We start from the raw sequence: 22,698 nt of genomic DNA on the forward strand, positions 1-22,698 counted from the left end.
GAGGTTCCTACCCTAAGGCATGTTTTTAATTTATGCAGACAAGAGACATGAGGAGATGGTAGGCAGAAACAGCTAGGGGACATCTGTCAGTTTGCAAAATAGAAAGTCTTGTGAAAAATGAATTGCAAGGAAGGGTTTAAAGGAAAATAAGAAGAGCTCCTTGACGTCCACTCGGTTGCCACATGGAGGGCTTTTGTAGAGCATGGAATAGGATTCACACAGTAGAAAGGAAGAAATAGAAAGAAGGAACAAATAAAAGCAAGGAACAGGCTTGCATATAGGAGGATGCAATGTTTGTTTAGGCTTCAAACTCATAGAAAATAAGGAATTCTGCGGGAATGTGTATTATGTTCAGAATGGCCCCAAGGAGCATGATGTTAGCCAACATAATAAAGTGCTGTCAAAACTTGGTTTTGTTTGATTTGGCAACAGTTTTTATAGAGTGTCCTCCTCGTTGTTTTCCTACAGGTGTTTGCTTATGATCACTGCTTTTGGTCTATGGATGAATCTGTCAAAGATAAATATGCAGGTAATATTTCCTGTAGCTTTGTGCTTGTTGTCTCCAAGTGCGAATGATCTAATTAAAATACAGTATTTGCTACAGGGCACAGACCATGTGGCACAAAGTGCCTTCCCCTGTATGACTGCTTGTTGTCAAAAGAAAAAGGAAAGTCTTCAATCATTCCTGTTTCTCTTTTCTAAAGATGATAATAGCGATAGACATCGCTACCTGTTTGCAGTGTAGGAAATGGAGAAATTGGTCACAATAAGGGGTTACTTATATTTACATCTTTATTTATAATACTGTTCCAAGTCCAACATTTTAAAAGCATCAAATCCATTTCTTCTCAGGTTTGAGGAACATTGCTGTATGTAATTTAGTGTTTCACAGTGCTGATGGGAGTCTGACATCATATTAGAACTTAATAATGGAGTATTAAAAAAAGCCTAATTTAATATAGGGGTATGTGAATTCATATGGTGTGATGAGAATATGTAATGCATTTAATTAAAAGTTTTCTGTGTATTATTATGACACATTTTGACTAATGGTTATGGTAAAATATGAACTGTATTTGGACTTACCACTCTTGTGATCTATTCCTTACATACTTTTATCTCTTAAAATTGGGAATCAGTTAAGCTTGTTCACATTTATTTTTTAAAAATTCACAAGAAAAATAAACGATGCATATGCTTCTAGGTTTTAATTTCTCTAACAAATAACTAATGAGTAGTAATTTAGTGTGGACTTGAGAAAACCATGAGACTTTACATAGGAAGGTAGATTTTTTTTGTTTCTCAAACTAATGGAGACGCCTATGTCACTTACGTTATGGTCTGTTATGTGTTGAAAGTGTTTGGTTCACAACCATTGTAGCTAGGCACAACTATTAGTAATTTTGATGGGGAATGTTGTGTGCCTAAAATTCTGAGTGGACTTGCGTGTAAAGATACAAACTTGAATCAATGAGACAAAGGAAAAGCTTTCAGGAACGTTAATGTATTTGAGAGGACTTTTCAGTCTGTAAAGTTCTGCCATGTCTTGTTCAGACTTTAGTTCCTCTGCTTGTAAAAGAAATTCTGAAAATGGAGGTTTTGTTTAAATAGGTAATATCCAAATATATTAAGCATTTCTTCCTCTGCTTGGAAAAGGAGCCAAAAAGCTGTTCCTACAGATTTAGTTCAATTACAAAAGAAGTGATATACCCTGTATTTTGCTAATGTATGTCTTCTACTCTAATACCTCCCACATAGCTGTGATTCCTTCTCTGCAGAAACCTCCTCATGGTAGTATTTAGTACCTTGTACGTATACAGTAAAATTATCTAGTGCTCTACTAATTGCTCTAGAGTAAAATCCAATGGCAGTTGTGAAAATGTATGGGTTGAGTGTATCTTGGGTGGTGTCATTCACCAGTGGATTAAATTCTGTAGCTGGTGGTAGATTTTCTGCTGATAAAACTTCTGGGTATGAACATTGATAGGATGTTGTTGTAAGTACATACAGGTATATGCATGGTAATCACAGCTTCTGATTTTTACAGCAGCGTAAATCTGGAGCATGCCTACTGGCTGATGGTCTTGCTCCTGTACAGGGAGCAAATACTGGATGCTATTTAGGCAACAACAGCAGGAAAACACTAACTGCTTTTACATAATTATTTAAAAATCCAAGTCAAGGAAAAAAAAAATATCTCTTGCTTTGTTATGATGTTAGCTTGTGTGTTTTATTTCTTAGGTCAAGATGTTGTTTTCAAGTGCCTTGGAGAGAATATTCTTCAGAATGCCTTTGAAGGCTATAATGCTTGCATCTTTGCCTATGGGCAAACCGGTAGGTCCCTTCCGGACATAAGCAAAAAACACTGTTGACCTAAAAGGTGTTATGTTCCCACGGAGACTCTTTTCATGGTGGTTGTGACATTGTTTCAGGAGAAATGCCTTGTAATAGATAAGAAATGTTTTTCTCTTTTGTAACATTAGATATGAAGTGGACAGGATGAGAAATGGGATTTTGTCTGTTGTTGCTGGCTACCCTTATTTCTCCCGCCTTAGATTATAATCTTTGGAATGATTGTGATTGTCCTTGAGTTCAGCATTTCACTCATATTTTCTGCATCTGCAGTTAGAATAATCTTTAATCATCATTTTAAATGTAATATGCAAAAATGAGTATGCTTGTGCAATTGATTTTTCTCATTGTGACACTTGTGGATGCTAGTGGGTAGTCTTCTATGGTATGACTGTATCTTCCTGAGAAAGTCTTCTCTGTCAGGTTGACCTAAGTTTCTTTTGCTTTTCCTTTTAATTAAATAGTCTTTAGCTAAATTGTGTTTTGGTTACTTTGAAACAGAAAACTGCACAAATATCTTTCACTGAAATGCAAATTTTTTTTTAACCTCTTCTCTCTATTTACTTTCCATGTTCCGCAAAGCAAGACACTTTGTTGCGTGTACACTAATCATAGATTCAATCACACAGGATCTGGAAAATCATACACAATGATGGGCACTGCTGACCAGCCTGGATTAATCCCTAGACTTTGCAGTGGACTCTTTGAAAGAGCCCAGAAAGAGGAAAATGAAGAGCAGAGTTTCAAAGTGGAAGTATCCTACATGGAGATATACAATGAGAAAGTCAGAGATCTTCTTGACCCAAAAGGGTAAGTAATTTGTGTGGCAGCAGCACTGTAATATGTTGTCATACACGTTCTTTTTCATAACCAGTTTACCTTAATGGATCCCATCTGAGGTATTTGCGTAGGATGGCTTTTGCTTCTTCCTGATCGCATTGTCCTTTCGTTTTAAATCAAAATAAAGTGATAAGACTAAAAGCTTGGTGTAAGCTCACCCTAATGCTAGCTTTTATGAAGTGACAAAAATGTCGATGTCAGCATTTTACGTGTAGACATAAGGCTGTTTTGTTTGCATTATAGTCCTTGTTCTGTACTTTATTATGGTATTTTGTAAAAGCATCATGTTTGAGATCTGTCAGTGAGAAATTGACTTTCTATAAATGTTGTCTTCAGTCAGTCATGTGCTTATAAATAACTTTTTTTTTCCAACCAGAAGCCGTCAGTCATTAAAAGTTAGAGAACACAGTGTTTATGGTCCTTACGTAGATGGCCTATCTAAGCTAGCTGTTGCTAGCTACAAGGTAAGGATCAATTTTATGAACAGCTTGTGTTGACATCCTAAACACTAGGATACTGTCCCTTAAGCAGGGCAAAATTATTAAGCTACCCCAAATTGCCATGGCAGTAATGTGGATTTTAGAGCAAGAGAGCTTCAGGATTGTTGTATTGTAATCACCGAGGAGAACAAGGTTAAGAGCAGAAACTCATCTTCATCCTGTACCGTTCAATAATTCTGGAAGTAATTCAACTATTTAATGAAACAGCTTTCCTCCCAAACTTAAGATAAGCATGTGCTGTATCCATGAAAAAGCGTTCTGTGATTAGTTGCAGAACCAGGATTTAGCAGAGACGAGCTTTCAGTACCGCACCTGGTCACTTTTTGGCTGTCATGCTATTGCATGAAATAGCCCCTGATGTAATTTCACTTACCAGTAGCACACGAACACACTGGAACTGTAAACTAATGGTTGTTTGCAAGGCAAATACTTGAAAATGTTGAGTGAAACTTGTTTGCTGGATAGTAAATGTTTATATGTGCATTCACAAAGTGCCCTAATTTTTAAGAAGCGTTAATATACTGTAGGAGAAATGAGAAAATATGGGATGGAATTCTGTCATCTTAAGCAAAACATGAAAATAGTGCAATCCTTCCTATTGCAGTTTCTCTAAGTATTCATCTACCTCTTTGGTGGTTTCTGTTAAGACAAGACACGTGGCGTGCTTTTCCTTTACATGTTGCCCAGCAGCTTTGTGTGATACAGCATACGGAGTGGTCTGTGGTGGTCTTTTGTTTCATTGTTTTTTGATTATTTTTTTTTAGCATCATCCAGCTAGATAGAGATGCATAAGTAAAAATTAAGCCCAAGACTCTATAAAGTTTTAACTATTTTACAGGGTTGCTGTAAAACCCTGAAGCAGGGGAGCTGCATATTTCTCAAGTATCACAACTTCACGTATCAGAGGACTTAAGCTCTTATATGTAGGAGGACTATAACGACCCGTTCGGTGTGATTCTGTTTTATAAAACTTTGAGCCTTGTGTCAGTATGACAGATTTCAAGAACATGTATTTGACAGCTGAGTCTAAAATATTACAGTATTCAAACATGAATTGCTGTTTCCTCACTTTTTTCTTTGCTTTCGAGTATTGCTATGTGCAGCCAGGTGCATTATTTTTGTTGATAATTTAATATCTAGGTAAAGGTAATGGATGAATATGCATGTCACAACATTGTGTAATTTCTAGTCTTTAAGGGGGAGATCACAATTTTTTTTCCTCACATTTTATGAATAAACAGTGGGAAACTTAGTGGGAAAATACTTGGTATATTTTACCAGAATGAGATTGTTTTGGTAGATAATTGAGAAGAACATTAGTGCAGATATGCTTATGGCTGTGAAAACTGTATCTAGGACATCGAGTCCTTGATGTCCGAGGGCAACAAATCTCGAACAGTGGCTGCAACCAACATGAATGAGGAGAGCAGTCGGTCCCATGCAGTCTTCAAGATTATCCTCACCCACACACTCTATGATGTACAATCAGGGGTAAGTAAAACAAGTTACAAGGTCCAAATGTTAGATTTGGATGTGTGTCTCTTGCTTTAATATACTTCATAGACTTGGAGAGATGTTGGTTGGAAGGGACCTAAGGAGGCCTTTTGCTGCAGTCTCCTGCCCTTGTGCACTGCTAGCACTGGATCAGGATAGCTATGGCTTTGTCTGGCTCGTAGTCCTCATAGTGCTCATGTGCTTGTACCCCGATATAAGGAAATAAATTTTAATAGGTTTGTAAGTGAAATGTGTTTTTTTGAAATGGAAAGCAAAAATGCAGGCCCCAAGGTGCAGCAGACCTGCTGGAGGGTGCAGGAAGAGTCTCCTAATCCTAGAATCTAAACTGAATAAACACTTCTTTTTAAGCAACGATGTGTAGTACAGACTTGGAGCAGAAACTGAAGATATAATGTGGAGATGAAAAATAGAAGAACACCTGAGTATACATCTGGTAATCTCCTTCAAGGAATTATGTCATGCAAATATGTATAAATTATCATCTTTATAAACAGAAACACTTTCTCATTTCAAAATTTTGCATTGTATGACATTAATATTTTTATGTACATTTATTAAATACCTGATAGTCATTTAAATCTGAAAGTATTTTTCTTTACATTTCCTTATATGTAAATATTCCTGGGGAAGGTGTGTGGAATACATTAATGTTAATATTATTTAATCCCTCACATAAAATGGTGATAAACTAAAATTGAAATAGATTTCCCATACCAAAGCTCTTTAAACTTTATTGATAGATTCTGTGCTTGGGCAGTTCTTTAATGTCTGCAAAGCCTTGGAGAAATTTTGAGTGTCCACGGAGCAAGTCTAAGGCGTGTATGTGCCTTAGATTGTATATTGAATACAGTGTAAAGCATAATGAGCATTTGGCCTTTCTTCCTCCTCATTTCTCAGTCTCCACTGATCTTCTTATCCAAACAATTTTCCTTGTTCTCTGTTTGGATTTTTTTCCCTTTGCACTTCAAATTAGCAGTCGTACTACACTAAACTCCTTGGTTTGTCGTTCTGTTTTTGCTGTGGCTGTACTGCATACTTATACATATTTTCTGCGTGGTCATGGTCAGTCTGGATGCAAGGTTGTAGTTCAGATTGTCTTTTCTGCATCTGCCAGTGACCACTGTGTGAGTTTCTGGATCAGATTTCTCTGTTTTCCCATCTGCTGGTCCCTTCAGTCCTGGAAATGACATGTTTCAGTATGGCCTGATAATCACACTATGTTTTGAGAGGCTTAGAGTAACATTTTTGAAAGCATATTGATTCCAATTATCCTGCTCATTTAGGGGAACGTAGCGCTCTGCAACTGCGATACTGAGATGCTAAAGTCATAGATGCTGCAGAAGAGCATGATGTGAGCAAAGTGTTCTGAAAGACGGTTAGCTCTTCAACTTCCAATTGACATATGAAATTCATGGAGTGTTTCAGAATGTCATTTTGGGTCAAATGAGATGAAAGGATTTGTAACAAAATCTATGTTACAGATTTAAATACTCGCATAGCTTAGATTGCTTTCTAGGAGGCTGTTAAGGATATAGAAGGCTTTGCAATTGTAATAATTTTCATAAATTATAACATGCTTCTTGTCATGTTCATTCTTAGTCTCTGAAAAACAGAAGAAACCTGGTATAAAATCTGAGATTTTTAGGAGACTGTTTTCAAGATAGGATTGTAAGCCCCACGTCTGTCTTTGTGACTCCTTGGCCTGTACTACCTCTGCATTTTTCTTGGTTTAACATTTTACTAGTGTGCCCTCTGTACCTCTTGTCTGGAGATTTCTGAGATGTCTTGATGGTATTAGTGTATCTGACTTCACTTCAAATCCTCCTGTTGTTTCTGGAGCGGCAGCTAGTGAGTTAACACAAGATACTGTTCAAGTCCGATGACTTTCAGAGGTGTTGGAACAGCTGCAGAGAGTCTACATCAAGAAATAAAGCTTGATGCTTGTTAGAAAATGTGTCAAACTATGTAATAACTTAATTTGAGTGAACTAACAGTAGCTGTTCTCTGGTTCCATCTGCAGACATCAGGTGAGAAGGTGGGCAAGCTGAGTCTGGTGGACTTAGCAGGTAGTGAAAGGGCAACGAAGACTGGTGCTGCAGGAGACAGGCTGAAAGAAGGAAGCAACATTAACAAGTAAGACTGATTTATTTATTTTCCTATTTTATCATGACTGCTAAATACAGCACACTTGTAAAATATGATAAAGTCAACATAAGCTATTGTAGCCAGTTTTCCTCTTCCCTTGTCTCTACTTCTCTTTCTGACATACAATACCCTTAGATGTTTGAATGAGATCTATGCCTATTTAAAATGATTGGCGTTTTTCATTCTGTACTTGTGTTCCTGCAACTACCACATAATTGCATTGTGAAGACATGATTATTAAGGCTGAAAACATACTGAAATCAAGGAGGAGAGCTTTTGTGAGAAAAGAATGATCAAAACTGTACTAGGAACTTTTTCCTTGGAGATCATTTTTGGAAAGTCACTGTCTAAATATGCTTTTGACTTATGAATATTTACACTTGTTAATGGCTACTTGTGTTTTCTGTGCAGATCCCTCACAACTCTTGGACTGGTTATTTCTGCCCTGGCAGATCAGGCTGCTGGCAAGAACAAGAACAAATTTGTTCCTTATCGTGATTCTGTGCTCACTTGGTTACTTAAAGTAAGTACTCTGATCTTGTGGTTGTTTTTTTTTTAAAGAGAAATAAAAGGGGAGAAGAGTCCCATTTGATGAAATAAAATGCTGTTCTTTTATCTTGTTTTCTGGTTTTGATGCTAACTATAATTGTCTTTGGAAAATTAGCTGGATGTAAGCCATTAGTATCTTTACAGACTGAATACATTCCCTGTCTTCTGCTGACCTGTAATGGCCTAAAGAATAAGGAACTTTAAAAAAAAAAAAATCATTATCTTTTATGGGTCAGTTTACATACAACTTCACACACAACCTTGGGGCTAATTTAATTTGGGCTATTGCCCCATGCAACTGAATTTTACCTAATGGCATGGTTAGCTTTGAAGATTTTGATTAAGACTATTACCTCTTCCTAATTGTGTAATATATTTGTTAATATACTCTACTTTTGTCAGCAGAGTATAATCGCAAGCATTATCCCAGTTACAGTCTGAGGAACAGGTCAGAAGACTTTATACATCACATTCGTGTGAAATGAGCAGCTAAATAATTTTCTGTACTGCATAGGACTCTCTTTGGTATTATTTTGGAGGAAAAAAGGGTGTATCATCATGGCCCTTGGATGAAGATCTGTAAGGTCTAAGTGAAAAATCAAATAGTTAAATATGAGTTTTATGTATGTTGCATTAAAAGGCATTTGGTTTTGTTTTTCTTCCCACTTCCTAGATACAGTGGCCGTAAAGCATGGTAGCCTGATGATGAAAAATCTTGAGAGTACAAGTTTGATTTTAGGTATAGTGGTTGTCTGGATTTCTCCCATTCTCTGAATGAGTGGCAAGCACAAATGTAGCTGCTTCTATCTGTAAAAAGTTTGCCTGCTAGTAAAGGTGGCTTGTCTTTCTTATCTTGCCTGGTACGGCTTAAGTAGTCTTGGTTGACTTGGATTTTGAAGGATTATTGAATTAAGTATCGTATGTAGATGACTTCAGTTTCATTTTTGTAACTTGTCGTTTTGTTAAAATTTTTCATCGTTAGATTGCCAGGATGTTTCATAACCATGTCTCATAGACATACTAACTTACCGAATTTCCTTTTTTTCCTTGTGCTCTGTTTTATTGTTATCAAGAAGCAACTAAGATATGTATTAGTAGAAAGATATAATCTGGGAAGAAACTGATTTTTGGCACCACCAACCTTTTTTGTCGTCTTACTTCTGTAGGTGCTCTGGCTAGATATTGTTGTCCTGAATACTCTGCTTTCCTTCCCCACCCGTTCTTAGCAATGTTTTTAGATGTTGTTTGAATTTGATATCCCTATGATTTCACTGCACATGTGGAAAGGAAAACTTACAGGTTATACAGAGGTGCGGAGATTAAAAAAGATGTTTTCCTTGAGGAAAACAAAGTTGACTTCAATGCTTAAGTAAAATAAAATCTCTATTCATGTAACCTCTTGACACCACAAGCCTTCATTTTTCTCAGTGCTGTCTTTTAATGAACCTTTTAGCATGACTACTGCGAAACAATTTATCTCTTCTGCCCAGTGTAAACATCACAGATACTGGACATCAAGTAGTACAGTCATGAGGGCTACATAAAAATCAGAATGATGTAACGGAAATAGTGTCTGTGCTTTTCTACAGTAAAATAAATCCTCATATCCCAGCGTTCCTTGCCCTAAGACATTTTTAGTGTTTAAATGTATTTTTGCCTCTATATATTTACATAGAGTTTTTACTCTAATTAAGCAAGTGCTTTTTGGCTCTCTGCAAAGATGGGAACAATACCAGCATGAAGTTTGCTTCAGTTTGCTCCAGTGGCATGTGTGCTCGGGTTCCTGATGTGACTGTAATAGTCTGAGCAAGCAGAGTGGAAACTTTCCTAACGAATTTCTAGTGTTGTTGTTAGAATTAGTTATGCTGTTCCATTTCTAAACAAATCCAGCAAGCAGACTGAAATTCCTGTTTAGCACCTGTCTGATGCATTGTAGCTACGATGACGATGGCCATACACAGCACTTGCTTTAGCTCATAAATAGAAGCACACTTTTGTTCTGCCTTCTTTCAAGCAAACCTTCTTTGTGTCTTTAACATCCAGCTATGTTAAGTGCAAACAAAAGGTTTGGGGCTTTTGGATTTTTTTGCAAACAAGCTCGTTGAAGAGAAGCTTTATTTTGAAAGGGGAAAATTTAAACATTTTTTTAATTAAAAATCAAAGGACGGATTTATTCATGTAAAGAGGTCTGTTTGTAGAAGCCATGAGATGGTGGGCTATCTTCCTCTTTAGCTTTCAACTTTTAATTACGATGCCGAAGTGGAGTGTATGTGTTCTAACACTAGGAATATCTGTCATATAGGGTATCTCCAGTAGACTTCAGGATACCTCAAGATCTAACATTTTTTTTGTTTAATTTTGTTGAGGATATTAGGATGAGAGTACCAGGTGAAAAACATTATTGCAAGAGGAGGCTTGAAGAGTGACATCAGGTTATGTGTAGGAAGCAAAATAGCTTTTTAGAGCTTTAATTTCTTGGTTTTATCAAGTTGTATTGGCACAAACATCTTGTTTTCCCATTTTAATCAGAAGCCCTGCATGTTTTACTGGTGGCTGCTATTAAAAATATAATTTCTGATCTCTACATTTTAAGTTGTTTTCACGGTAATCTTGGTGCTAGAGAAGATTGGGCTAGTTCAGTCTTAGAAATAACTAAACTTACTGATTTCCACTCTATCACATGCAAGCCCAGCCTTTCCAGGGTAATTTGCAGATGCTGTCTTTGCTAATGAGAGGCTGGCTTACTATTCGTCTACCTTTCTTGCTTAACATTAAAGAAAGCAGTGAAATCAGCACAACGGTTTCATACATAAAACTTTATTGGACAGTCTGGCACTGGGCTTGAATAGCTACAATACAAGAGAAACTTTACCCGACCTATAATGGGTGTACTGTGAATTATGGCGTATCAGTGTAACAGTGTTCTCAGCTGCCTGTACAGCAGAGTTGCAATTCAAATAATTAATTAATCCTATTTTGGAGCTAATTAGTGCAGTGAAGGAGGTTCCCAAAGCGCAAACTGTTAAGATTTGGTTTGGAAGCAGAGTACCTGGCCAGCTCCCTCATAAACTTCATCGTTTTATGCAGAATGAGGATTGCAGTTGCAGAGTGTCGTTTCTAATTTTTGAAAACTGTTGACGGATTGAAGAAAAGTCCTGGCTTCTGTAGAGCCAGAAATCCCATCGAATGAGTCATGTGTTCCTGTTAGTCTTTTTAAAGTTTTCAGTAGATGCTTTGGAAAAACATTTCTGTGTTACAGAGTGGATCCTCTCAAGCCATGTATTTATTGGAGTAAACATTGGCTGCTCCTCAAATGAGAAAAACGCACACTGGTATCAGTCAGAAGGCTGTTCTTTTCAATTGACTCCTCTATAAATTCTCTTACCTGCAAGTGCTAACCATGCTGGTGTACCTCACTGTGCTGAACACTATGCAAATGAAATGATATTCTCTACCCAAAGAGCTAGCGGTCCTTTTGCATGACCAGAGAGAGCGGTGCTGCCAGTGCAGCAGCGAAGCAACATCAGTCTGTGTGGTCAGTGCTTGTCTGACCACTGAAGCAGCCAGACTGCTGTCAAACTATTTTAGGCAGCATGGAACAAAAAAGAGAGTCTTAAGGAAATACTTAAAGGGCTGTTTTAATGATTGCTAGGGAAAGCTATGTGTGTGCTTTGTAATTGAAATGGTTAGACAAGCAGCTAATGTAGTCAGATTGTTCTAATGGCAACGCCTGACCTAGATTTCATGGGTTATTGAAGATGAAAATTAATAGCATCGTTCGTCTCAGAAAAGGATATTGGGTAAAAAACAACAACAAAAAGAACTCAACCAAACAAAATAGAAAATTTGCTGTAAAGTTTGAACCAGAATATTTTATCTTTTAGACTAGCTAAAATTGTAAACCACAATTTTACAATCAGTAAAAACATTGAATGCTTCCTTCTTTCCTTCCCCTACTCTCCCATCACACTGCCTTGCAGGAATGTGGTTTCACGCCCTTCTTCTCTGTCAACCAAATTCCAAAAGGGTAATTTCTTACATAACTTGATTTAGATTTGTGAGCTGTGTAAGTGGGGAGAAGGGAAGGGCCCCATTCTGAAATATTTTTAAGAATAAAATCAACTATATTGTTTATGAGGAGATCTCTAAGTAATTTAAATTAAATATTTATTGGAGACATCTCGCTTCCAGTCTTTAAAATAAGGTATTCTGAATTCATCATGATCTTTCCTGAACTCCTTCAGTAGTATCTGAGAAGTTTAATGCTGAAGTGCTTGTATTTCTGGTTTATAAACCTAAGCAGAAAACATAGAAGTAAACCTTTGAAACCCTTACTGGGCACCATAAAGCCCCCAAAAGGTACTGTTTTCATTCCTGTTTAAACTAAAACTGATTCTGAAAGTCAAGAATGACATTTCCTAAACATGCTTAAAAACAGGGGGGGAGACTGAAAATCAAAACTTCCCTTGATTTACATAGCTTAAAATATTAATATTGAACTGAGAAGCTCTTACAAAAATGTTTCTGTTATTAGTTGCCTCCATCTACTCCCAACCCTAGGTTATTATTCGCTGTCTAAGTTCATTGACTGGGTAAAATGAAAGAAACCATCTGTTTTTATTTTATAACCTCTGCCACTTTCCAGGATAGCCTTGGTGGTAACAGCAAGACTGCCATGGTAGCAACAGTAAGCCCAGCAGCAGACAACTATGATGAGACCCTTTCAACACTGAGGTACGCAGACCGGGCCAAGAACATCGTTAATCATGCAGTGGTGAATGAAGACCCCAACGCTCGCATTATTCGGGAGCTCCGTGAGGAAGTGGAGAAGCTGCGAGAACAGCTTACAAAAGCAGAGGTACAAATTTAGTCTTGACTAGCCAGTAAGTCCTGTAAACCCCAGTGTCAGGACTTTCTTTCCTGGCTCTCGAAAATGAATGCCACAAAGAATTACTACATGGTATCTATGAGAAATCTCCCTTCATATCACTTCTTTCCATTTTTCTGCACGTCAGCCTTGAAACACGGGTGATAACATGAGATACCAGTTTCTGTTTGAACACCTTGTTGAGCAATCTTGTTTTTATTGCGAGATACAGATCAAAAGCAAGAGGACATGGAGGCAGGAATAGGGGTGGAGTCTTAAGATTGTGCGGTTTATAGGCAGAGCTTTGCAGGTGTATTTTAAGAATTCGGTGTGGCTGCATCCTGTGAGATGTGAATTCAGTTAAATAATGCTTACTTGCTTACAAGTTTTAACTGTTCTCAATTGAATCAATGTTATGAATATCTGCATAGCTACCTCAATGAAATTGTGAAAAGAGCATGGTCTAAATGTTAGGTGAAGGCCAAGAACTAATGTAATTCTGAGTTCTGTTCTCAAATGTGGCAAAGCAATGGTGATATAATCCATCTGTTTGGCAATTCAGAAAAATTATGATTACAATATTTGCCTCATGAGGTATGCAGCGAATGCTGGCTGTGATATTAGAAATGACTAGTGAGTTTTTGGACTGTTCTCATTTGAGCTGCCTAATATGCTAAGCATCCAATAAGTGTATATGAATTTCTTCAAAGCATCTCAAGTTAAATATCTAAAAATTCTTCTAAAATATGAACCACAGACTTAACAGTTCTCGGAGAGATACCAGTACTCCCTATTTGTTTCATTTGTGAGCATTGATGCCAAAATAATGGCAGCTTTCCAAAGTAGTGAAGTAGTGTTTCCTAAATATGAAGTAATAACGATTTCCTTTCCTAAGTATTAAAATCCCACCCTAGTTCTCATCTCAGTGGCATTGACAAAGAGCATGGAAAAAGCAGTGTAGTTTGCTATTAAGAGGCTGCACAGTAAAGGTCAAAAAATGCATTCATTGTCCTGTACTCCTTTCAGTTTATTACGTTTGCAGCCCATCTAACTGTTCTTGCAGAAATGTGCATAAATAACTTTTTTTAACTGAGCAAAAACATTGACCTGTTATGACAGTCAGGTTACATTTTCAAAACTCGTTTCCAAATATAGAGGTTACCTAGTTGTGGATTTGTTGGGTTTTTTTTTCCCTTTGGTGCCAGTATCCTTTTATATCCTAAACAGCTGAGGCAGAACAGAACTTGACAGTTTACTTTTCCCCCCCAGAAGAGTAAGGCGTTACCTTCTTTGCATTTTGATCTTTTCTTGTCAAAATTAATAGCACATGTTTTAATTTGTCTGTGGCAAGATCACCAGCTTGTCCTTCCTAAGGTGGGAATTTAAACTAGCTGCTTTCAGCAGAGAAGCACACCTGCTGGTCTAGTGTGAATCTGGTCCCATATATCTCTGGTTCTTACAGCCATTGTAGGGAGTGAGGAGAATTGCCTAGCTCATTTTACAGTTGAAGCCTGTGAAAATGTTGAGTAATTTTGCCTAGGTCCGCCTAAATAAACAAACAAGACTTAGACCTTGAGGGTACCTGGGCTTCATCTTCCTGTCCTCCTCTGTAGCGTCCAGTGCCTTTGCACTGATCGTGGTTTATTGGTCATAATAAATCTTTGTTCTTGAGATTGCCTTGGCTTCATTTTCCTTCCTGGGTGGAATTCATGTTCCCTTTTACCCTGTATTTGGGTATTTGAGATATTCAACCAGAAAAAGACTACACGGGACACATCAGCTGACAGTTCTTAAACTGTTGTGTCTTGAGGCAGAGGGAACTCCTGTCTTAAAACAGGATTTTCCACTCCTGGCACTTGCTTCTTTTCTTGAGTGAACTGCAGTGTAATGAGGCCGTTCTGTTTGATTTGGGTTCCTGTGAGGACTTTTGGGTTTTGTGGTAAGGAAATATCTGATGGAGAACGATGCTTGCATTGTTTAATTGGCATTGCTTAAATACCTACTAGCCAAAAACATTTTCATCTTGTTACCAGTAATGAAATAATGATGTAAGGAAGTCCAGAGGCTTCCTGTTCAAGGTAGTACAGGAGGAATATGCCAGTACTGAGACTGGAGGAAATAAATATATGTAGTATAAAAATGTTGATGTCCTTTCAGTTTTGGAGTGTCTGATGGGTGGCAGTGGGCGTATCTTCTTATTCTCAAGTTAGTCCTTGGATGGAACGTAGGCCTTTGACTATTTCACAAATCAAAATCAGTGCTGATGGATTAGCGAGAAAATTGAATTCCAGTGTCCAGAAGCACATCGTAAGGCTTCTTTTGATATCCGGTCTGTAAAATGCCTGTGTAGAGGTGGATAACCAGAACACCTCTGATGCCTTGATACTTGCTATAGAAAGAAAAAATCACACCCATCAGGCCATATCAAAATGAACAATAAAAATATTTTGAGGGCAAAGCATTTAAGTGACTGAGATGTTAGGTGCCATTTTGGGGGAATGACAGCTGAGATGATGGTGGCTAGCCAGATCAGCAGTATCTTGAGAAACAAGACTGGTTTAGATATGAGTCATTTGGTATGCTCATATTGGTATAGAATGAGATTAGTTTGCGTTTGAATATCTTTGTGCAAATCTGCCAGTATCATGTAATTGGTTTGCATTGAAGTATGTAAACTCCACTTTAGCATCTGTACTTGAAAGTAATTAAACTAACTTTTTGATGGATTCTGCATTTATATGCAATATGTATTTTAAAAAACACTTTACTTACTGATAAGTATACCTTGGAAAATGAGTAAAGTTATGTTTCCTTTTTTCCCCCCATCTGTGTGACGATGATGTGAAAAAAACCAAAGCACAACAAGCTTTCTTGTTTTATTTGCTTTTATTTCTGCAGGCTATGAAATCACCAGAATTAAAAGAACGGTTGGAGGAATCGGAAAAGTTGATTCAGGAAATGACTGTGACCTGGGAAGAAAAATTGAGAAAAACTGAGGAGATAGCACAGGTTTGCTGCTTTCTTTCCCCCCATTTTTTATGAAAAATAGGTTTGTTTCCTTTGTCTGTCAGTTCATAGAGATTGTCTGAATCTCTCCCCACATTTATGGGTAAGTAGGTCAAGCTTATTGCCCTTTTGAAAAGCTTCATTTAATTCCTGTGATAGCTGGGTGTTTCCTAGATTACCATTTCAGTGACAATAATAAATTGCCACTGTATGCAAATGGAGAAGTTATTTAAAAAATAATAATCCATGGATGAGAGGATTACAGGGACTTTATATTCTTCAGACAGTAAAATTGTTGTTTGTGATGAAGATGGAGCGTTTTAGAGCTTTAAATGCGAGGTTATGTACTGAGTGCTTCAATACACAAGGCAAAGGGCATTCAGAATATTAAAAACCAGAACCGTTCAGCATGCATGTGTATTTTAATACCTTTTACACTGATATTTAGGGCCTCAGACCATAATTGAATATGATGGTTACATTGAAAAATTGTGCAGGTCACCACGATTATTGCATGACACTTCCAATTCTTACCACACAAAGGCTGATGTATGTATTTGTAGTAGGGAGCTTTTGAGGGGGAAGACTATTGAAAGGTGATGAATAGCGTGTAATAAATAAGGAGAAAACAGAACCTCTGATGCAAAGCCATGACACAATCAGAATGGACTGTGTTGACTTTAGTTTTAAAGATCTGTTGTCGGAAATGCTGCTTGTGACTACCAGGGCTTCCTGGCTTTCAATGCAGATTCGTACCATGGATTTTCCTCCCTGTGTATAAGGGTGAATAATAATAATAATAAAAATTCTACTCTTGTTCTACACAATAGTTTCTAGCATAGAAACACTGAGTGTGCAAGGAGGTTGAAAAACTGGAGTAATGGGCTCAGCTCTACAGACTAAATCTGCCTTAATGTTTGCATATAGCTGCTTGCTTTAGCTCTCTTCCTCTTTGTCTCGTAAGTTCTCAGCATCTTAGGATGTTTCAAAGGTGGGAGTTTCATGAGCCTTACAGCTGTAGGAAAAGTGATTTTTATTTTTTTTTTTCAGAGGAGGGATAAGGACTAGTGTTTGTACAGTGTAAGGCTATTTCAGGACCATTTGGAAGCCAGTGGAAAGAACCTTCTCCCATCTTCAGTAGGCTTATGGAGGCCCAAGGTTAAAGGCATTTATATCACGGCTTGTCAAGTGATTTTATTTTTGGCCAGCATCCACCAACATCTGTCTGTCAAATTGTAGCAGGGTAGTTGGATAGGATGGAGAGATAATTGTAAATCTTTGAGGAAAGGATGATTCCTCATAAAGAATGAGGGCTATCGAAGAGGCAGTTTGTAGAGATGGAGCTTCAGTAAGGGTTCAAAGCCTGGAAGACTGTGTGAATAGGCAATTTTTCACATTTTCAGTGAGTATTTCACATACTTTTAATCTGTTTTGAATGTTTAAGTTAATTAACATTAGGTCATGAGCAAAAGTTAACAAACTGGCTCATTTTCTTTAAGTTAATCCGATGAGATTTAGGCTGTGGGCCAAGTCCTCCTTTGGGCAACACATTCTTTATCTCTGTAGATAATAAGGAATTATGTGAACTTCAGAGCCTGGCACTGATGATGGGAAGAGAGATCTTTGTCATTCATCACACTGCAGTTTTCCCTCTGTTCTTTGTTTGTTCCCCGCCTCATCCTCCCCCCCGGCCCCCCTCTCTCACACACACGACTTTTCCTTATGAGGACATTATGTTGGTTTTGTAAGTGTGTGGGGAGACAGGGTAGAGAAAATCAAGAGTGAGTTGTGTTTGCTATTCTTTGCGGTTTTAATCTTGATTAGACCTAGTACAACTCCAATGCTGAACAGAAAATTATACTGAATAGTATGACATACTAAGTTTTTTAATACAAAGCAAACTGCTAGGTAAAGGTCAGGACCTTAATAAACATTCCAGCATTATTCCTACATAATCTGTGCTAATTTTTTTTTTAAAGTCTTACCATCACAGGGAAAGCACTGTAGATTTCTTGTGTTTTTTTACTTACTTGTTTTACCCTCCCGTGTTTCTGCTTCCTGGTAGTAATTCTGTGAGAGGCCTCCCATGTTCATATTTTAAATTTTGTTTACTGTTGTGGACAGTGAGTTTCGTTTCAGTTTCTGTATGATCCTGGGAACAATCCTCACCATTTCTCTCTCAATGTTTTTTGTAGAAGAATCCCCTTCTGTTCTTAACTCAGAAATGTTTAATGTTCCTCTTTCACTGCTCTAGTCTTCACCCAAACACTTCCCTTTGAAAGATGTACATTTTTGCACAGTAATGCTTTGTTGTTGAATTCTATGAAGTCTATTGACAAGAACAAAACACCATCCAAAATGCTACTATTCTTGTTCAGCAGATTTGCATTACTTAAATAGCAGGTTGCCAGTTTTTTGTCATTTTGATTGCTCTGGAATAAAAGATAGACATGGAGCTTGACTTGGCAGGGATTTAACTTAACTTGTTGCTTTTTAGCTCAAAAGAGAAAATAAAGGGATCTAGAGATGTCTTTTGTGGTAGCATTTTGCTGTTCCAGTGAGGTCATGGAGAAGCTCCTACAGTACTGCAGTGTGCTGCTCTCAGCTGTTTTCGTTTTTCACTAGGGAGATGCAACTGTGTGAGATTGTAGCACGTAGCCCTCTGAGAGCAGAGGTGGAAGGACAAGAGAAATGACAGATATCCTGCTCAAAGCTTGATATAACTGAGGCATTTGTGTCTAATCTGTTGCAGAAGAGAGTTACCTTTTTCAGAAGTAGCAGTCCATCGTTTTGTCTTGCACCTTTGGCAGATAGGAATGCATTTCCGAAGGGCTGTGCATCAATCAGCTTAAGTTTTTGATGGCTACTCTCTTGCAGGAGCGTCAGAAACAGTTGGAAAGTCTTGGCATATCTCTTCAGTCTTCTGGAATAAAAGTTGGGGATAATAAGTGCTTCCTGGTTAATTTGAATGCAGACCCAGCTCTCAATGAACTTCTGGTATACTATTTAAAGGTAAAAATAAATATTCATACATAAATATAAAAGTATATATAATTTTTTTAGTAGAAGTGGGCTTCTAATGCCACTGGCAGAGGTGTACTTAGAGAATGTTATAAAAACTGCATATCTAAAGCATTCTCTGATACTGCCTCATTAAAAATCATCTGAGTACGACCTTTTTATTTCAAATTTAATTCTTTTTATCAGAGGAAGGTTTGGGGAGGGGGTTATGTTTTTATTCTGGTTTTTGAAAGAAATTTAGAGATGCTGTCTTTTATGAACTGTCTTCTGTTTTTTTTTTTATGCCAGCTTTCACGAGGTTTTACCCAGAGAAGTGTTTTATCTGGGCATACCAGTAATGAGCTTGCTTCTACATGTGTAGTACTGACTTTAGTTTATAAAATGCATTTCTGTTCCTCTTCATGCAACTTGCCAGGAGTGAAAATCAAGTTCTGTTCTGCCTTAGCACTTCTGCTGATGTGCAGTCCCCGTTACTGATGTTAAACATAAAACATATAATGCGACTTTTGGACTCTGCACTGAAACATTTGAGCAGTTTATTCTAGTTTAACAAACTGTAGATGTGATCTGGTGTTAGGAGGAGGAATGAGATAGAACCATTTTTAAGTCACATTTTAGAATACAAGTTCTAAGAATTTAGCAGTGTAGGAACGTTGGCAGCTTCACATTAAATGATTCTCTTCTCTTTGAAGTGGTCTATAGTAACTCTCAAAACAGCCCCAGAATTAGCAATTGGGCTGAAAGATTGTTTTGGTTTAGTTGGTCTTAGGAAATACGTGATTCTCTTTTATATCGGTCATCATTGCTCTATGCTATCTCAGTGAAAGCAAGGGAAAGAACTTTCTCAATGTTCTATCTGCTAAAAAACATTAAAAAGGACAAAAGAGCTGAGCTGAGGTTTTCGGAGAAGAATTGAATCCTTTCCAGGCGCCTTGCATGTAGGTGTCCAGAGCATGAGTCAAGCTGCTAAATCAGCCTTGACACTGACAGCTATTGAAGCAGAGCCGACTTCTGTGGTGTTCGTTGTGAACACATGATGAGTAGGCTGAAGCCAAAGCCTTGACCCATCAGTACCAGCAGAGAAGTACCAGGTGGTACTGTGCTACTTTCCTTTTCTAGAGAAATCCCTTTTGCATGGGGTAGGTGTTGTGTGTTTCAGTTACTTTTTAGTTATTTTTTTTCATAACACAGATTTGTTTTGTTGATTGGGAATTTTGGTGTAGAACTCCCTGTGCTTTGCAGTTCTTTCAATAAAAGGACTTACACCCGTTTTGCCTAAAATGCTGAGATTAAGCTGTATTGCTTCTCAGAGTAAATATATTGCCAACATACTGTGTAATGCTGAGCTGCGTATGTACTCGACCTTAAAAGTTACTGAAGAACAACTTGATCTGACTTATCTAAACTATTTTATCTGTTCCTCAAAAATTGCTTAGAGGTGCCTAAAAAGAAATGGAGGAATTGGAGCGTGTGTGGAATGATCCTTCATCGGCCAAATCCCTCATACCTTGGGAACTTCAGGAATTTCCTAACCTGTTAGATGATCTAGATGGAACCTGCGTAACAGCCATGGATCTAACCACTGTGAACCTGTCTTAATTCCTCTTTGAACTCCTTTATACTTTCGGCTTCTACAACATCCCGAGGCACTCAATTCCATAATTAAATTATAGAAACCTCTTAATCTTCAGATTTAACTGTTGCCTGTAAACTTTCCTGAGTGCTCCCTACTTGTTACTGTAAGACAAAGTGAGGATTTGCTTGCAATGTTTCATTCTTCTTTTTTCCTCTAAGAGAAGTATTGAACAGCTTTCAAATTTTGGAACTAGATGACAAGATACATCCAGAAGGAGGATGGATGAATTAGAACTAGCGAACTTTTGTAATCCATTGCTAATATCTGAATGAATTTTCCCCAGGAGCACACATTAATAGGCTCAGACAACTCTCAGGATATCCAGCTGTGTGGAATGGGAATTCTTCCTGAACACTGCATTATAGACATCACCCCAGAAGGACAGGTTATGTTAACACCTCAAAAAAATACTAGGTAAAGGAATAAAATACAGCTCCAGTTGTATAATAATGGTAGTTTTATCTAATATGTGGTGCAAAAAGATAATTAAAAAATAACTTTTCTATGTATTCTGAAGAAAATTCTACTTCTTGTATCCTGCTTTTACATTTTGTTTTAATTGTCATCTACTGCTCAGTCAACTCCTACCTTTCGTTCTAATATGATTTCTCTCAGTGATGGTGTTTGTAGTCGTAAGTTTTCAAAAAGAGGATGAGTAAATTGCATATGCTTTCAGCAAGTAGATACTCACTGATTTGCAGCTGTGTAGATGTAACTATCAAAATTTGAATTAATTTTCTAGGAAATCTGTTGATATGCAAAGAGCTGCTGAAGCATTTGTTGCTTTATTTGATTAGATAGCAGTACTTGAAAAGCAGATGGTATATTCAAATTGATCACAAAATGACATGCATCGTCAGCATGTCCAATAATTTATTGCTAGATGCACAAAATTCAACAGTTTCACATTTACCCTGATTTGTAGTTGATCCTGCTTGCAGCAGGAGATTGAACCGGAGGACATCCTGAGATTCCCTTCAAATTTGAGTTATCCTATGATCCTATTTTCAGACTTAATCTGTCTCTGAAATAAAAGTAGTTTCTGGTGATTCTAATTAGTTTATTGTCTTTAAGCTATTTATATAGCGAAGGTCTCTGATGTCTTATTCAAATGTTTCTGTTTTGTGTCTGTATTTCAGAGTAATCTGAAAAGTGTTTATTTCCAGTGACATAATATTTTTTTCAGGCCCCTCATTTTTAAGCTCTGATTATACTTCCCAGACATAGCTGTCATAATGTCTATCCAAATGTAGTGAGCTCCTTAAGCTTAAGCAATCAACAGAAGTTGAGTTTGAGGAGCTTATGAAACAGCACCGGGTAGATCAATGAAGTTTGTGGGGATGTTTTGCCTGTTTGCAATCCATAAACCTGTTCTCCTACCTTAACTGGTTACAATAAAGAAAGTAGTATTGGGAAAAAAAGTTAAGCCTTATATACATGCATTTGTTTTAGATTTTTTGCCTTTTCACAGGACATTCGTAAATGGTTCTGCTGTCGTGTGTCCTATCCAGCTGCATCATGGGGACAGAATACTGTGGGGAAACAACCACTTCTTCAGGTACAAAAGATATTAAAGAAATTGTAAGTTTGCACCAACATTGTTTTATCTTAAGGTATAAGGAAAGATGTCAGTGGAACATTAAAGCTGCAGGAGGAGGTGATTTCTTTTTCACTGGGATTATCAAGGCAGTCCTGATGACTGACTGTTCTTGAATGCTAAATGTTACAGCGATTGTGCATGGTTTTAATTTCAGAGCACCAAGTTGACTTCTTGTATTTTCAAGAGACTATAACCTTGCTGATGAGGACCTTGCTGTAGTTATTGGTACTGTTATCTCACTGAAGAGATTTAACTTTTGAGCTGGTAACTTTAACGTGGTTCAGTACCACATTAATGCTAAGTACTTTCGCTTCCACGATGAAAATACTACACCCAAGCTTTGACTTGAATGGGTTGCCTTTTGAATTTTGCAGATAAGGTGTTAGATTTTTGAACTATGTTATACAGTGATGTGGGTCTTACAAGGTCACTGTGTTCTCTGTTGCTCGTTCCCCAGAGTTCCAGCTCCAGCCATACCTACGACCTTCCTGTATCAGACAGGATCACTGGTAGAAGTTTTCTGTGAAAGACTATTCTTGAAATCCTCTGTGGCTGGTCTGAAATACCTTAAAGATCAGTGGATTTAAATGATAATCTAAAACTTAATTATTTTCTTTTATGCTTGAAAGAAGAATCCACATAAAAAGCAGGATATAATTTCATTATT

The 22,698-nt window shown here is 37.4% G+C and overlaps 1 protein-coding gene across 1 annotated transcript in view; it reads left to right on the forward strand.

The window, feature by feature from the left end:
* Positions 1–22,698, forward strand: part of KIF13B (kinesin family member 13B) — a gene marked incomplete at its 5' end in the record, with an annotated part of 112,663 nt that overhangs the window by 40,887 nt on the left and 49,078 nt on the right. Inside the window, 12 exons of the mRNA XM_009701973.1 lie at positions 469–529; positions 2,242–2,334; positions 2,982–3,162; positions 3,569–3,656; positions 5,049–5,183; positions 7,228–7,340; positions 7,764–7,875; positions 12,547–12,759; positions 15,667–15,777; positions 18,652–18,786; positions 20,715–20,845; positions 21,903–21,989. Of these exons, the coding sequence (XP_009700275.1) occupies positions 469–529; positions 2,242–2,334; positions 2,982–3,162; positions 3,569–3,656; positions 5,049–5,183; positions 7,228–7,340; positions 7,764–7,875; positions 12,547–12,759; positions 15,667–15,777; positions 18,652–18,786; positions 20,715–20,845; positions 21,903–21,989 (1,460 nt within the window). The remainder of the gene's footprint in view (positions 1–468; positions 530–2,241; positions 2,335–2,981; positions 3,163–3,568; positions 3,657–5,048; positions 5,184–7,227; positions 7,341–7,763; positions 7,876–12,546; positions 12,760–15,666; positions 15,778–18,651; positions 18,787–20,714; positions 20,846–21,902; positions 21,990–22,698) is intronic.

This window comes from Cariama cristata, unplaced genomic scaffold (assembly GCF_000690535.1).
Source record: "Cariama cristata isolate BGI_N322 unplaced genomic scaffold, ASM69053v1 scaffold6646, whole genome shotgun sequence".
Classification (NCBI taxonomy): Eukaryota; Metazoa; Chordata; class Aves; order Cariamiformes; family Cariamidae; genus Cariama; species Cariama cristata.